The sequence below is a fragment of the Camelina sativa genome, chromosome 6, assembly GCF_000633955.1.
Source record: "Camelina sativa cultivar DH55 chromosome 6, Cs, whole genome shotgun sequence".
NCBI classification, from domain to species: domain Eukaryota; kingdom Viridiplantae; phylum Streptophyta; class Magnoliopsida; order Brassicales; family Brassicaceae; genus Camelina; species Camelina sativa.
Window position 1 is genome coordinate 11253401 of NC_025690.1, and position 18036 is coordinate 11271436.

The following is an 18036-nucleotide window of genomic DNA, read 5'->3' on the forward strand; positions in this document are numbered from 1 at the left end:
GAGTCCAAAACATCTTCAACATCGTATGCTAAGTCCAACACAAGTTTTGTCCACTCTTTCGAGACTTCATCTTCTCTTTCTCGAGCTTCAACATCTTTGAGATAACCTTAGATACAGGTCAACTCCGTCTTCAGGTACTCTAGATCTTCGTTGACTCCCATAAACATCGATGCTTCTTCTATGAGATAGTTGCCGATCTTTCCCACAACGAATCCCGTGATAGCATCTACCATCTCAAAGGAATCAGAGTTGAAGGATTTCAAAATATGGACAAGATTGAAGATTTGTTTTCCTAGATACTGTCAACAATTTCAAGTTTTCTTAAAGCCTTTTGACACAGGTTGTGGTTGTTTGTTTTTTGACACTATCCCCTGTTGGTAATTTTATAGAAGAACTCAGATGCAGAAAGTGACAGCAAATTTCATTTGTCAACTATACGTTATATTCTGTTGTTGAAAGTTTCAAATTTTTCGTCAAAAATATCTACACATTGACATCGTATTTTCTATAAACACTAGTAAACGTGGGACCGAGTGAAATGTTGTGGTCTGGTGGGTAACATGTTTATTATTATGCAACATTACTCAAAAAAAAAGAAAACTCAAATATCAAAGAAGGAACCATTTTCAGGAATCATAAGAAAGCTCAAATCAGTGTCTCTGATTTTACGAAACAATGAATATTACGAAGCAGAAAAGCTTTCCCGATTCTCAACACAACTCATCAACGTCAGCAAACACTAACATTAAGCAATTATTGAAAAAAGATGTAGAAACAAAAAACCACAAGAAAAAAAAAATATATATATAGAAAAATAGCACATCCTTAAGAGAGAAATTGGAAAGCCTAAGGTGTGGATTACATGAACTTCTCCATTATCCTTAATACCTCTCTCCAAACCGGAAGAACAGAGCACCGGTTCCGTTGTTGTGATCTACAGCATACTCCGCCCGGACCAATCCGAGTTTCACACCTGCACCGTAGGATGAACCCTGTCCCGTTCTCCTGTAGACTGCTGTAGGGTTTCCCTTCACGTCCTTTGAGCTTCCTAAATCATTTCCGTGCTCAACAAAGGCGTAGACATGCGTATTCTTCACAGGTATTCTGATCTCAGCACTGACCTGCAACCCGTAAAAGTAATTAAACACACATTTCTCTGTTTTAGAAAAAAAAATAAAAAAATACTGTTTTTGTTTCATGTGTATGCTGTATTACCTCGGCAATGTTTCTAGCAGCGCCAATCTCACCCATATTGTAGCCACGGACGGAGTACGGACCACCGAGGACAAAAGCATCGTAGCTTGGAAGGTCGCCAACGCAGCCTCCGTAATGCCCGTGGAGGACTAGAACTGGTGGTGGTGGCTTACCAGCGCCTTCTTCTACTTGCAGCAGCTGAATGAATTTTGTCATGGTTAACTGGTGGCGGTTGAAGAATGGGAATTTGCTCCCAATACCCAGTCCCTGATCAACCTGTGATTTGCAAATACATTTTGTAAAGCTTACAGAGTATACACATGACTCATAATTATAATCTAATTTGATTATTGGTTAAGCAAACCTGAAAGACAGTTCTCTCTCCAACTACTGCCCCATTAATAAATTTGGTATTGTCGCGGGTGATGTTGGCTTGTAGAAAAGCCATCCGATCGATACCGGTACCACTGAGAGTTGTTGGAGGTCCATCAGCACTGATTCCACCGCTAGGTAGTAGTCTCTGACCATTTGCAGCAATGTGACTGCTTTCATCTCGGGTTGTTATCTCCTCCATCACAAGTCCATATGTAAACTTACTCTGACGTGTGAAGTTCTGCACGAAAGTATGTTTCAGTTAAGTGTTTCTAGGAAAAAACTTGTTAACTATGGCCCTGAGTATTGGCAAGCTTACCTCAGTTATATTAGCTTTGAGACCAGCTCGATCAACCCAAATTGGTGGCACTTCCTCAACACCGGGTCCTCCAGTAAATACTGGGCTAAGTTTGCGGCTGTTGAAGCAGCTCGTCTTGAATGTACGGTTACGAGGATTGTAAACACCATCGAGATACGGGTGCACATACTCAAGCTTAAACGAAAGATCATCCTGAAGAAAGAAAAAAAAATAACATAAGGTTTGTACATAGCACATAACAACAGAAATAGATAGATGGTATCAATCTAATAATTGAGCCATATATGTATCAACTATGTAAGCTGATAGAATGTACCTGAGGATTCAAGAAGTTGCTAGTGGTCACTGAACCCATGAGAGACCTATTAAGACCCTGGAGGTTTCGATGTTCGAAAGTAACAGACCCACCTGGCTGGAATGAAGCCTGATGCATATAAACGATGACAATCAAACTCAATGGAATATCCAAATTTGACAATCTGTACTTGTTCCAGTAAGAAGGATTCATACCAGTGTGGGAGCTCCTCCGCGCCCAGGAACGATACTCCATTCAGTACTGACTTCAGCTGACTTCTGCTCTAGCTCTTTCAGTTTGATCTCAACGATAATTCCCCCTTCATTTTTCTCATCTGGGCGTGGATTGACTTCAATATTAGAGAACAAACCTAATGAGTTGATGTTCCTAAGAGCTTGTTTCCCAGCTTCAATGTTGAAAACATAGCCTTGGCGGAGCTGTCAACAAAAAACAACGAAACATAGATACTATCACCAAAACTAACATAAGAAATGAGATATATTACAACCAGACATGGAACAATGAGATATGGAACATTTGTAATGTGTGTTCATTGTAGCGATTAAACCTTTTGCAACCATCATACTTAAAATAGCAAGTTCGAGTTAAAAGTCTGTCAAATTATCCTGATCTTCATCAGTCTATAACATAACTACACTTTCGTCATCATAATCCTATACCAAACTAGACCATCAAATTTTACTACCAGAATCACTGATCACATCAACAACGACCTAAACATAACTAATGACACATCTAACACAGCAGAACATGTAAAACATACCTGCTTAGGCAATTCCCTGCGCACCACAGGAACTTGAGTGTTCCCTTCAACCACATTCCCGAGCTTATCTTGAAACTGAATCACCAGCTGAGTTATATCACCTTCCACAACTTCACAAACAACCTCCTTAGTGTTCAAATTCCCAAAATTCACAACTTGAGCACAAGCATACCCTTCGTCATGGTACCATTTCTGAACACGGTCCCTAATCCTCTGCAAAAGCCTCGCACTCACTTTCCCTTGATCCCTGAGCATCTGCATCACCTCACCATACACAGGTGCAGGCAACAAACACGGACGCGCCCTATCGATTCTCCTCTTGTAGTCCTTCTCCAAGCTCCTGTAATACTCAAGCTTCTCTTTATCAGTCATATCCGAGTCCATCTCAATCGGCTTCGACTGCACCATCAGCCCAACGTTGATACATCGGAACCTATCAGCAGATTGCCATGTACTCTCANCGATAATTCCCCCTTCATTTTTCTCATCTGGGCGTGGATTGACTTCAATATTAGAGAACAAACCTAATGAGTTGATGTTCCTAAGAGCTTGTTTCCCAGCTTCAATGTTGAAAACATAGCCTTGGCGGAGCTGTCAACAAAAAACAACGAAACATAGATACTATCACCAAAACTAACATAAGAAATGAGATATATTACAACCAGACATGGAACAATGAGATATGGAACATTTGTAATGTGTGTTCATTGTAGCGATTAAACCTTTTGCAACCATCATACTTAAAATAGCAAGTTCGAGTTAAAAGTCTGTCAAATTATCCTGATCTTCATCAGTCTATAACATAACTACACTTTCGTCATCATAATCCTATACCAAACTAGACCATCAAATTTTACTACCAGAATCACTGATCACATCAACAACGACCTAAACATAACTAATGACACATCTAACACAGCAGAACATGTAAAACATACCTGCTTAGGCAATTCCCTGCGCACCACAGGAACTTGAGTGTTCCCTTCAACCACATTCCCGAGCTTATCTTGAAACTGAATCACCAGCTGAGTAATATCACCTTCCACAACTTCACAAACAACCTCCTTAGTGTTCAAATTCCCAAAATTCACAACTTGAGCACAAGCATACCCTTCGTCATGGTACCATTTCTGAACACGGTCCCTAATCCTCTGCAAAAGCCTCGCACTCACTTTCCCTTGGTCCCTCAGCATCTGCATCACCTCACCATACACAGGTGCAGGCAACAAACACGGACGCGCCCTATCGATTCTCCTCTTGTAGTCCTTCTCCAAGCTCCTGTAATACTCAAGCTTCTCTTTATCAGTCATATCCGAGTCCATCTCAATCGGCTTCGATTGCACCATCAGCCCAACGTTGATACATCGGAACCTATCAGCAGATTGCCATGTACTCTCAGCAAAGGAGATGGTAACACCTAGGGTTCCGTCAGGTTTCGTTTTCCCTTCCAAATCAACCTTCTCGAACATTCCACAAGTAGCTAGGGTTTCAAGCTCCTTCTGCAATTGAGCTTTAGTGTAAACACCGCCGGGACGAATCGAGACCATCTCGAAGAAGGAGTCTTCAGTACCAATCGTGGTTTGTCTCCGTCGATCAAAGAACATAATATCAGAAACCTTATACTTCTTGAAACCACTAAGCTTGTTCAATTGCACAACGATGTTCGCCGGCAAACCATGAGAATCCCAATCCGGTGATTGTTCCTCATCAGCAACCGCCGGAGCCGGAGAAAACAATTTCCCCCAAAATCCACCATCTCCATCACCGCCTCCACCACCAAACCCACCGAAATTCCCATCTCCTCCTCCACCTCCACCTCCACCTCCACCGGTCAGAACCGACGGAAGATTCGAGATTCGGAATAGAAACAAGGAAGCAGCGGACGAGACTGAGGCTACGGCTAGAGGTTTCGCTAGGTTTTTAAGGAGAGAATCCTTCGAAGAAGGCTCAGTATCTCGGCTAGGTAAGCTGCTACTGCTGCATTTTATCGACGGGACGCGAGGAGATGGTGAGGAGAAGCGAGGAAGACGAGATGTGGAAGGCGAAATAAATTTCCTGCGAGAAGAGAGAGGATAAGAATTGGTAGAGCTAGTCGCCGCCGGGATAAGCTGCCCGTTGACGGAGAAGGCGGCCATGGGCGGAGAAAGGAAGAGGGATAGATAAGGTTTTAGCGAGACGAAGAAGAAGAAGGTAGTGTACTTTTTGGCTTCGGCGAAAGAAGTCTACTTTTGGGTTTTAAGCAGGTAAAGAAAGAGATACTTTCATTTAGACTACATTCCGTTTTGTGTATGAACAAAAGAACCTCGTGCCGTTTTCTCTAGCTGTAAACAGTATGCATGTTATGTGAGGGGGACACAAAAAAAAAATAGTGTATACAAGTTATGAGTTATGACTATGCTTTGGACTGACCCTAGAGCTATTTAAGTTTCAGTTGTGACAGTCGTGATAAAGTTCAGAAACAGTCTTGTTTGAGTCTTGTAGTAATAAAAAGTGTCTTTGTAATTTCTGGTTCCATTTTTTTTTTTTCTTTGGAGAAAACTTTTATGAATGTGAGTCCTATAATTAAGCTCAAAACGTCAATTTCTCAGGCCATGGCTTTCTCTAGCTTCCATTTATTATGGCGTCTCCAATTTCTTAGGCGGTGGCTATTTTAAGCATTGTTTCTTATGGTCTGTCCAAGAACCTCGGAGAAACAAAGACTAATGTGGACATGCACAGAAACTTTTGTTTTCTTATATTTATCCTATGCTGTTCTCTAAGGATCAGAGTTCCCAAACAGAAGAACTAAATTTGTTAAAAAAATTTGCCTTTTTATCAAATGTCGCGTCAACTTGACCCGGTAGCTGAGCTCGAAAGCTTAAAAACACATGTTGATCATTCTGGTAATCCCAGCCTCTCAACACTTAGCCAGCGTTCTCAATGTAAGTAGTTCTCTGCAAGATATGATCCGTTTTAATTTGTTTGTGATTTAATTGATTTTTGATCGCAATAATCTTGGTGTTTTTTTTCAGCTGGTGAAGCTTCAAAGAGGTCGCCTTCTGGTTCACCAAGAAAGGAAAATGAAGGAGAACATTCCCACCACAAGAAATCTTTGTTCTCCAAAATGAAGGATAAAGCGAAAAAACTGCAGCACAGCCTCAGCACCAAGAAGAGACATGATGAAGATGGTGACGCGACCATGTCACCGTTTAGCAGATCCGAAGACCATGAAGTTAGAGAAGGAGGTTATGCATCACTTTCACCACGTGACAAGTCGAAAGACCGTAAAATCAGAGAAGATGGAGGAGGAGAAGTTGAAGAAGAAGAAGATCCTGAATATCTTGGAGCCCCAAGTAAATCAAAATTAAGCAAAGCTTCATAATTAACAAACGTAACCATCTTTGTTTTGAAATTGCTTTAGACTGATCTACCTTCTTGTGTTGTTTTCAGTGTATGAATCAAAGAAGGCACCTGAAGAGTTAAAGAAGACTGCTATGCAGCATCCCCGGGAAAACCCTGTGATCACTGAGACGAATGTCTTGTCTGTTCTCCCAGCCAAACACGACGCTGAACAAGAGCAAAAAGATTGTACTGGTTCCAACACAGAACATCCTGTGATCTCTGAGAAGAATGTTTTGTCTGATGTCAAGCAAGAGAAACCTGTTCATTCTGACACAACAACGTTAACAGGAGGATCCATGGCTGAGAAGACAGAGAAAGAGTGCACAAGCCAGGAACCTATTAGTCCAAGCAAGACCGTAACAGAAACCGTGACAGAGAAGCTAGCACCTGCTTATGCCAAAGTTTCTGACGCAACTAACGCTATAACTAAGAAGATTCAAGATATGGCTTTTCCTGAATCAACAGAGCCAGATGAAGATATAAATGATGTTTCAGAAATAAACACTGCTGGAACTAACCAGCCAACTGGCTTCAATACTAAGGTGATATAACTTGTTTATATATGTGTTTGTGCCCTTTAGGCTTTAGGGTAAATGCATCAGTCAATGATCTTGTGTTTGTGGTGACTAGGTGTGGGACAAAGGAGTATCAATGAAGGAATACATATCCCAGAAGTTTGAGCCTAGCGAAGACGATAGAGAACTTTCTCGAGTGATATCTAAAGCTATCAGTCCTCGTAAAGCTTCTTCTCAGGCTACTAGTTTTGGTGCAGCCACAACCTCCTTACCTGCTCCAAATTCAGCAGACAACAAAGCCCCCCTTTTAGCCAACACGAATGAAAGTGAGTTCCTATTTTAGGCAGTAATGAAAACAAATTTGATATAATAGTTTTATAAACCTAAATTTTTATACTGATCCAGTTGTTCTGGTGCAGTTGTTGAAGAAGAAAATCACGGGAAGATACTTCAACCAAACTAAAAAAAAAAAACATCCTCTGTATCATTTAACAAACCCCTCTATGTATGAAAGAGGCTTTTCTATATATACAGTCCTCTTTTCCCCCTATTAGTAATATTGTTATCATACCAAAACCAAGATTCATATTAGCTGAAGTCTGTTGTATACATAAGAGATTCAAGATTCTAATACATCTTTTTGTGTTTTTTTGTTCTTTCTTTTACTACTCTGTGCTGAGGAGACAAAAACATTTTGTTTGGTTTTTTGTTTCCTTCCTTCTTGTACTGTAGTTGACTTCTGAAATAAGAAAAAAATATTTCATCTTCACAAATATATATATATATATATATATATATATATATGAATATTAAATATATCCAGGTGATCAAACAGATGAACATGTTCAATGTTGTTGCAATATAAATTGCATTCAATGATACTGAAATCTTCTAAGCGCAACTAGTATGATTAAATTACCAATTTAAGAGATTAATTATACCATTAAAGAACGAGAATGGACGGTCTGGTAACACAGTTGACTTTCTCTTGAAAAGTAAGTGGTCTGCAACTCATTGTCCACAACACACGAACCACCAAACAGATACGGCTTGACAAAGTTGCAACAGACACAACAATGGCATTCACAAAATCGGTTAAAAGCTTTCTTGAGAACCTGCAGTAATCTGACAATAGATATTAAAGTGTATCTTTTGAGAATGGGAGCAGCATTAAGATCAATGTATGTGAACAGCAAGTACGAAGAAGTCCGAGAAGAATGGGAGGAAGATTACAGCCCTCAGAGGTTCTCTTACAAAGCTCTCTACAAAGCCACCAAAGGGTTCAAAGAGAGCGAGCTGATCGGTACAGAGGCAAACGGTACAGTCTACAAAGGAAAGCTCTCTTCCAATGCACATATTGCTGTAAAGAAAGTTTCTTTGGATGCAGAACAAGATACCAAGAACCTGGTTTCTCAGATTGTTGGTATTGGGAAGTTAAGGCACAAAAACCTTGTGCAGCTCTTAGGATACTGCAGAAGAAAAGGTGAATTACTCTTGGTCTATGATTATATGCCTTATGGAAACCTCGACGAATTCTTATTTAACGACGAAAGGCCTAACCTTAGTTGGTCCCAAAGGCTTCACATCATCAAAGGAGTGGCTTCAGCACTTGTCTATTTGCACGAACAGATTGTTCTCCACCGAGATGTTAAAGCCGCAAATGTACTCTTGGATGAGGATTTAAACGGGCGGCTAGATTTCGGTCTAGCTAGGTTCGGCACAAACAGGAATCCAATGCTTGGAAGCGTAGGGTATGTGGCACCAGAGCTAATCATAACAGGAATGCCAACAACCAAAGCAGATGTTTATTCATTCGGAGCATTACTACTTGAGTTTGCGTGTGGAAGAATGTTCATAGAGTATCCCGGGAAGCCTGAAGAGTTTAACCTAATCAGCTGGGTGTGTCAATGCTGGAAAAGAGGGAACTTAGCTGGTGCCCGCGATGCTAGATTGGAAGGAGATTACGTCTGCAAGGAGATAGAGTTGGTACTGAAGCTTGGACTACTCTGTGCACAATACAATCCAGAGGACAGGCCTAGTATGTCCCAAGTGGTAAACTATCTTGAAGGAAATGATGTTTTGCCTGAGATGCCTCCAGACACACCCGGGATCAGTATTCCAACACCGTACAATGAAGTTCTTGCGTAGCACCACTTCGTCTAGTGCCCGGAAAGAACAGATCAGTCCACTTCTCTCAAAAGCCTACAAAAATGCGCACAAACCAAGAAACAACATCATTGGAAGAACGGTAAATAGTTTTCGCAACATTTTTTACAGTTTTTCCAACTTTACATCTGTCCACTATGTATACACATTGATAGATCAAATACGTACCTATGGTCCGGCCACGCTTGTTGTAATGTTATAATGCTATGAAATTTTTTAACAAAAGGGTTACAATCATGTCACAAAGTAGTGAGTTGATTGTTATGTAATTTTCGATAGCAGATTCTCAAAATATAGCTTTAAGAAGCTCTATTCCTCTCCATTGCATCCACAGTAGGGGAAGTATTGTTGTAAATCATCTCGCTTAAGCAATTAGTTGTTCTCTTTTAAAAATACTTATGATATTTAAATCAGATGGATTTTAAATAACATGGTTTACTCACGGATTTGACTCATTCTATTTTTCACTTTCAAATCCATTAACAATAAGTTATTGAGTGAATAATACATGATTTCAACAAATAGTTTAAAATTAAATATCCAATAACAAATCATCTGTTTTATATTTTAAAACAATAAAAATACATGAACCAATAAACTTCCTAATAGTATTTATCCATATCTCCTAATTTTTTTGATTAGATCATTCTTACAAGTGAGGATCATAGTACTTTAGTAGGAATTGTTCAGTGACTGAAATTAAGCATTTGATAAATTTTATCCAAATCACACCACAAAATGTGAGAATTGTTTCTTCACGTTTTTGTCTTTGTTTTCTGTTAAATTATAATCAAACCATATTGTTATTAGAACCATCTTAATATTGAAAAATTCTTGCATTTAACAGAACTCTAAAACCAATAACTTGAATAACAATAGAATTAAAAGAATCTATTTTTTTTAAAATTGAATAACACTAGATTTCTATATATAGAATTCTAATTTTGTTTTTCAGATTCAATAAGTAATTTAATATAAAATACGTGTATGATTATAACTTATAAGTGTGTGTGTTTTTTTTTTTTGAATTCAAAATTGCTTAAGGAGACACCTGCATTTTGCATTATTGCCAATAACTTGATAACCAAAAGGACTACTGAGGACATTTACAATTTGAACGGCCTACGCTTCTCTAAGCTTCCTAATGGATGAGTTTTGGCCGTTGATTGATTCTTACTGGAAGACCACTCGGTCTCTTTTTTATCTACATCGACACTGTTTCGTTTCCACAAAAAAATTGAAATGTTTGAAGCCATTGGTCAAAGGTTTTTTGTCAAAAGGAATCAATTCTACTATATTAGCTCTTATACCAAAAAAATTGGAGACGATGGAGATGAGAGATTATATACATATTTCTTGTTGTAATGTTCTCTATAAGGTTATTTCAAAAATCCTTACAAATCGGTTAAAGGTGGTGTTGCCTAGTTTCATTGCAGGAAATCAATCGGCCTTTGTGAAAGACCGATTGTTAATCGAAAATGTGTTGCTAGCAATAGAATTGGTTAAACACTATCACAAAGAGACAATATCGGAGCGTTGTGCGATAAAGATTGATATTTCCAAGGCTTTTGATTCAGTTCAATGGTCTTTCCTCTTGAATCTCCTCTCAGCTTTACAGTTCCCACCAGAGTTTATCTATTGGATTAAACTATGTATAACAATTGCATCTTTCTCTGTTCAAGTGGATGGTGAGCTAACGGAGTATTTTCAAAGTGCCCGGGGACTATGGCAAGGGTGTTCTCTTTCTCCCTATTTGATTGTTATTTGTATGGATGTTCTATCAAAACTGTTAGACTCCGCCGCTGGTGCAGCCATTTTGGTTACCATCCGCGGTGTCAAGCTCTTAACCTGACCCACTTAAGCTTTGCTGATGACCTAATGGTACTATCTGATGGGAAACCCCGCTCCATTGAGGGTATTGTGTCCATTTTTGATCAGTTTGCCAAGATTTTGGGTCTCAAGATAAGCATGGAGAAATCGACAGTATATCTTGCAGGCGTGTCTGTTGTGGACCATCAATTGATAGAGAATCAGTTCGCTTTTGTGGTGGGAGAGCTGCCTGTTCAATATTTGGGTCTGCCTCTGCTGACTAAAGGTTTTACTACTGCTGATTACACCCCTCTCCTTGAACAGATTCGCAAGCGGATTGGCTCTTGGACATCTCGATACCTCTCATTTGCAGCTCGTTTTAATTTGTTCAGTTCGGTTTTATGGAGTGTTTGCAACTTCTGGTTCAGTGCTTTTCGACTACCTTGAGCTTGTCTTAGAGAAGTGGAAAAACTTTGCTCTGCATTTTTGTGGTCCGAAACTGATTAAAATCCTAAAAAAACTAAGTTGCAGTGGGATGTTGTGTGCAAGCCACGGTGGGAGGGAGGGCTTGTTCTTCGTAGTTTGAAGGAGGTGAATGATGTGTGTTGTCTTAAGTTAGTTTGGAGGATACTCTCCCATGGAAATTCCTTGGGGTACAATGGGTGGATCGTTATTTGTTAAAGGGGAGGTCGTTATGGTCGGTTAAAGAGAACACATGAGTGGGCTATTGGATTTGGAGGAAGATCCTGAAGTATAGAGTAGTGGCTTCAACCCTGTGTAAGGTGGAGGTGGGAAATGGGAAGCTGGCCTCGTTTTGGTTTGATACTTGGTCGTCTTTAAGTCGTTTAGTCGATGTGGCAGGAGTTAGGGGAGCTACAGATTTGGGGATTGGGCTCACAATGACAGTGGCGGAGGCATGGTCTGCTAGGCGTAGGAGGCGACCTCGTCTCCCACACCTCCTCTCCATCGAGGCTGTATTACGCTCGTAGTACCATTGTAGAACAGACGAGGCTGATTTGTTTCTATGGAAAGGTAGGGCAGATAATTACAAGTTGGAGTTTTCTACGGCAGACACTTGGAATCATATTCGTCGCACTTCTGCAGAGGTGTCCTGGTACCAAGCGATTTGGTTTCTGCATGCCACTCGGAGGTATACGTTTTGTACCTGGTTAGCAGTTCATGATAAATTGGCAACAGGGGATCGAATGATGCGGTGGAATATTGGGGCTACGGGGACCTGTGTGCTTTGTCAACAAAGTCTTGATACCAGATCTCATATGTTCTTTGCCTGTAGGTTTTCTTTAGAAGTGTGGAACGGCTAAGGGAGTGTTTCGCTCATGTTACACAACCGATTGGCACCAGCTCCTCACATTCTTAGCCGACAATCACCTGGCTCGTTTGGGCAGGTTTTTCACTTGCTACACTTTTCAAAGGAATGGAAGACGGCATGGTCAGCACCCGAATACCCCAGCGCAGTTAATCAAGTGGATTTACCGCCAAGTTCGAGATCAAATTTTTGGCTATTCAACGACAAGGGGACATGAGGTCCGACAATGGACTTCAGGCTTGGTTTCACACTAGAATCTGAGATTGGTTTCTATCTTAAGCTAATTTAAACTCTTAAATTTTGTTCAAACAACTGATGCATTAGATGTAAAAACGCTATTTTTCTTTGAATATAATTTAACATTAGATTCAAAAAAATAAAGACTATTGAATTGGTTTTCTTTTCAGCAAATCCACTGTTTTACTTTCTAAAGAAAATTATAATTATCGTCCTCCCTTGTCTATAGGAATCAATTTCCACCTTTCATAATTCCAACGTTGTAGGAATCACAGTTTCCGATTTTCTATTTCAACACGTAAAATACAATAACAAACAACATAGAACAATTCTATTGGGATATGGAGAACCGGAAATCAACTTCGAGATGACAAAGCCAAGAATAAGTAAATTATGAAGATTGAAAAAAATCTAGAAGATATAGTTGGAATATTTACATTTATCTAAATATATTATTTACATTTACATTATCTTAATTTAGGAAATACTTTGTGTATATAAGAGAACATAAGTTGTAACATTATATGATTATGAGAGTCTAATACAATATTCTTCCTTTTAACACATTGTGTGTTCTTACTCTCATCAATCTATCATGGTAGCATAGCATAAGGTTCAAGTTCTGGTGGACATAGAAAAGTGGATACGAACATACCTCTTGTTAACCCAAGTAAGAGGCCCAAAAAAGTGTTTATTATCGGTCCAAGTGAGATCAGTTCGAGATGGAGTTATCATCTCGAGGAGACGTGTTAATATCCCACATGTGGTCCTTGGTGAAGGGAAGATTTTTGGGATATAATCTAAGTCCCACATCAGAAGTTTGAAGAGACTATCATTAATATATAAAGAATTAGGGTCAATCCACTAATTGCCAATTGGTTTTGAGTTGGAAGTCCACAGCAAAACTCGAATTTATCAAATTCAATAGTTCTTGTTTTGATTGGGACTTTCCACCATCTTTTATTATATCAGACATGAAGATCATTACATTGATGTCCATCGCCTTCGCCTTCGTCGTACTTTTGACATCATTTATAAACCCGGTCAAAGTTGCTTTTGTGGGTAGTTGTGACAGAGACCTTTGAAGATGCAAAAGGTTATGAATACTAGCCAATATAGTATGCATAGACAATGTTGTCAGTTCCGTATTTGTTCGAGAAAAAATGTATGTGTATGTTCCTTAATCGTCGAGAGCTAAGAGATCATGCGATTCACCTTCTCGATAACTGTCATAAGGATCTTGTGAAGCGTTAAATATATATATATATATATATATATATAAAATAGCCCACGCGATTTGTGAGTTATGTATGCATTATTAATTTGAAGTAAAGAAGGAAGTTTCTATTCAGTTGTATATGAATTGTACATGTAATTGTTAATATGTGTCTTGAAAATTAATTTTCATATTACAGTTTAACTATAATATTTTAATATAATTTTAATTAGGATCTTCCGAAGCATTGAATATATATTAGAAAGTAGCTCACGCGATCTGTGGGTTATGTATGCATTATTAATTTGAAATAAAGAACGAAGTTTCTGTTCAATTGTATATAAACTGTAAATGCAATTGTTAATATATGTCTTGAAAATTAATTTTCATATTACGGTTTAACTATAATATTTTAATATAATTTTACTTTCATCATCTAAAAGTAATACTTAACAACGAATAATTTTAAAAGAAATACCCTCTCTTGTAATCCATTTTCGGTAATATTCTTATCTATATACAAAATAACTAAATTCTAAACCCTAAACTCTAAATACTAAACATACTAAACATTATCTCTCCATCACTCTTGAACTAACTTGCCTCAATTTTTTGGTTTGTGAATGATTTCGTAAATAAAACGTTTAAATTTTATAAATTTTATACTATAGAGTATTGATCTACCATTTTTCCATTGCTTGCTTTTTTACGGCTCACTTTACCTCGTATAATTAACTTTATTTTGATTCATCCAAACGTTTGAAGTGCCTTTGATATGCCTTGATCTTCATGGATAGAAATTCTCCACAATCCAGCCTGGCCAATATTGTAATATGAAACAGAATACCTTTCATCCAACAAAACAACATAGCTTTACAAGCATGTCATTGTCATTAAATATTTTTGATTTTAATTTATAAATATGGTTTGATTAGATTATTCTCTCTTACGAAGGCCCAAGCCTACTACAAGGCTAAAATTTTTGGCTACTTTGGACAATGATTACAGCCGAGATTTGCGATGTAACTTCTTGATTCCCAAATATTTCCCTCCAATAATTTATCTTCAAAATCAATTAAAGGAAACAAAATTGAATCACAAAATATATCCTATTCCATAATTATTCCGCAAAAAGCAAATCAAAGTTATTATCTCCTTAATTACTCGCTTGTTCATATTATTTGGAGGTGTTGGGTCGACCTAATCGTCAGCCTATAAATATTTAAAATCTAAAACCTGATTATGCATAACCAATCACAGCTTTACAACAACACAATAAACCTTAAACAGTCTTTGTTTTAATTCCCTATGGCTGTTACTTTTGCTTTCTTGAAAGATGTTCGACCCTACAAAACCGCATAGAGTGTCCAAGTGAAGGTCATCTATGCATGGCGTCAGTATACTCAAAACACTGGTGAAACGCTTAAGTTGGTTTTGTCAGATTCAGTGGTAAGAATAATTTCAAACAAACTAGCAGAAATGAAACAAAACGAGATATTAGACTTTTCTATTACTAATGCATCTTTTGGGTTTCAAAATAATTTCAAATACTATTATTTATACATTGCAAACCAAATAGACACATACAAAAAACTGTACATTTAATACTACATATAATTTAATTAACACTATGACATCCTAACTTTACTACAACACACTACACCTAAAACACACTACTTATACACTACATAATATATTGATGCAACATATTGTTCACTGAAAATTTACAAAACATTACCTACATATATACTTAATATAATAAAAATTACATTTTACATTTTAAATTAAAAATTAGTCAGTGTATCGCGGGTGAATATCTAGTAATTTTTATTTTCGCTATTGTTTTTTCATACAACTACTCGTTTAGATGGTTGTAATACAATTTTAATTAATATTCTTAAGATTGTTTCTCCTTACCATAACTTTTCGTAAAAATAACTGTTTATTTTTTAATATTTTTAAATGGTACATATTTACTAATAACTTTAGTTTATCAACTACCAACTTTTTCATATACAATTTTTAGTAATAATTTACTTTGATTAAATTAACTTGATGAAAATTCTTAGGTGTTTTTTATCATTTTGATTTTGATGTATTTTTTATATTTTTTTGTAAACAATACAGTCTGTTTTATTTTTATTTATTTACATATATTTGTTATATGACTGTCTAAACTTTTTATTGCGACACTGGACTGAAGTAAGGTATAAATTAAATGAATGTGCATATAAAGTATTGCATTGTTGATAGTAGAAGAAACAATTTTAACACAATGCATAATTTGCATGATAGACTCACTGGTCATTCATCTCTTGGCAGTCATCACACTAGGGATCAAGTTTTGCTCTCTATGAATATGTAGATTTGGCTAATAAAGCCGATTTGTTGTGGCCAAGTGTTATAAATAGTCCTGGGCAATCAGGTACCCAATTGGGTTTCAGTTCTACCCAATCGGGTTTCGGGTAAATCGGTATAAGACCTATAGATCCCATTCGGTAATTTACAAAAAATTTGGTTCGGTACGGTTAGTAACTGGCCGGGTTCGGAGCGGTTTTCTACTCCAATACAAATTCCGAAATAACCCGAAAATTTTCCGGGTTATAATTTGTTTGGTTATTTTCAGTAACCAAAGTACTAAAATAACCGAATAAAACCCAAGATAACCGAATAAAATTATAAATACTCATGTAAATAACCAAAATAACCGATTAAACCATAAATTAAAACCATAAAGATTAATTAATAAATTAAAACCATAACATTAAGTTTCATCATAACACAACCAAATACCATAACATTAAGTTCAATAAACTCACAAGTCACAACCAACTGAAAACAAAAAATAGAACAAATTCAAATAGCCGATGAAAATTGGGAACAATGAAGAAGCATCCACACTAACAAAAAGGTCCCTGCTGCAGTGCTGCTACATGTCCCTGTGAAACAAATGAAGATTGAATGAGTCTATATCTTTCGATTAAAAACCATAGGACATCTATTGTTTAACTTGAATGATTCAGCAAAGTTTCAATATACCTTTACTATTGCCGCAATCAATGCCTTAAAAAACACTACATAAGAAGACCACATAAGCTAAGCCTCAAGATTATTTTCATCTCCAATACCAAACTCTGCAAACAGTTTTAAAATTAAGTTAGAAACAGAATTATAGAACAAAGTATTATCATTTACGAATATCAAAATTTGTTAAAGATTACCATTCTCAAGATGATCAAACATTTCAAACTCTGAGAGCAGTTGAGCACTTGTGATCGCTGTAGGGTCAGCATCACTCTTGATATCTTGCCTCATCCATTGCTCAGTAATCATGTAATGAGTCAGACATGACCTATGAGGGTCTAAAATCCGACCACTAGTGCTAAAAGCACTCTCTGATGCAACAGATGAAACTTGCATAGCAAGTACATCTTTAGCCATCTCAGCCAAGACAGGATACTTGAAAGAATTCACTCTCCACCAAGACAGCACATCAAATTCTGCACCCATAATAAGCTTTGGATTCTCAACAGGATCTGTGAGATAAATCTCTAACTCACGCCTTACTTCTTCATCTGCGTTGTCAGCAACCATCTCTTTATAAGCCATATCCATTCTCTCATAACCCGAATCATCAACCAAATCCATCTTCTCAGGAATCACAATTGATTGATGTTGTTTCGCCTTGGTAGTCTGAGAAGATGCACCATTTGTATGGCTGTAAAAATCAGCATACTCCTTATACATCAAGTCGAGGACATAGAAAACTGAATCACACATAGCCTTGGAGTCGACAGTATCTTCACCATACAGCTTCTCAAAACACATCTTCGCAAACTTCATCTTATTTGTTGGATCGAACATAGTTGCAATGATCAGCATCTTGTTGATATTCTTCATTCCATCCCAATACTTCACAAACTTCTTCAACATTTCATCAGCCTTGTTGTTCAACTCATCATCTCTGCTATTACTCAGAAATGAGAGGTTCCTCTCTATTGTAACAATCTCACCATAACACTTATGCGCATTCAAGTTGGTGGAAGCAGAGACAACCAAAGTGGAGTTGTAGAAAATCACCAGAAACTTCACCAACCTACGACAGAAAGATGAGAGTGTAAATAAGTGTAAACATTGGTTTAGTGCAATAAACAAGTTAGTATAAAGATAGGTCCAGTAGATTACCTTTCAATTGCATTCCAGTCAGTTGATTCAGGAGGTCCAACACGTCTGTTCCCATTGTCTAATTCCAGGAAGTAGTTGTGGTACAACCTATCTTCTAGAAGCATCTTGTCAAAAGCAACTCTGTACTTTAGGGCATTTGTCAACATCGTATATGTTGAATTCCATCTGGTCTTCACATCCAAGGTGAGACTTCCTCTTTTCAGCTTCCCTGAATCAACCCTCAGCTCAAATGACTT

The 18036-nt window shown here is 37.6% G+C and overlaps 3 protein-coding genes and 1 pseudogene across 4 annotated transcripts; 2 read left to right on the forward strand and 2 right to left on the reverse strand.

The window, feature by feature from the left end:
* Nucleotides 1–335, reverse strand: part of LOC104698921 — a 4878-nt pseudogene extending 4543 nt beyond the window's left edge.
* On the reverse strand, nt 641–5170 carry LOC104790898 (protein TOC75-3, chloroplastic). Of its 2 annotated transcripts, XM_010516696.1 has the most exons (8): nt 4354–5170; nt 2965–3415; nt 2396–2617; nt 2202–2309; nt 1886–2077; nt 1559–1807; nt 1216–1470; nt 641–1121 (listed from the first exon to the last, which is right to left on the reverse strand). In XM_010516696.1, the coding sequence occupies exons 1-8, from the start codon at nt 5097–5099 to the stop codon at nt 882–884; spliced, it is 2463 nt and encodes an 820-aa protein (XP_010514998.1). In that variant the 5' UTR covers nt 5100–5170; the 3' UTR covers nt 641–881. The 2 variants fall into 2 exon arrangements, with proteins under 2 accessions (XP_010514998.1, XP_010514999.1); XM_010516697.1 differs by lacking the exon at nt 2965–3415 and having other exon boundaries at nt 3903–5170.
* On the forward strand, nt 5744–7602 carry LOC104790899 (low-temperature-induced 65 kDa protein-like). The gene is made up of 5 exons (XM_010516698.1): nt 5744–5885; nt 5976–6296; nt 6394–6887; nt 6976–7186; nt 7280–7602. Exons 1-5 carry the CDS (start codon nt 5783–5785, stop codon nt 7321–7323), a joined length of 1173 nt encoding a protein of 390 aa, XP_010515000.1. The 5' UTR covers nt 5744–5782; the 3' UTR covers nt 7324–7602.
* On the forward strand, nt 7817–9162 carry LOC104698922 (receptor like protein kinase S.3-like). Its single transcript, XM_010414297.2, has 2 exons — nt 7817–7823; nt 7861–9162. Exons 1-2 carry the CDS (start codon nt 7817–7819, stop codon nt 9006–9008), a joined length of 1155 nt encoding a protein of 384 aa, XP_010412599.2. The 3' UTR covers nt 9009–9162.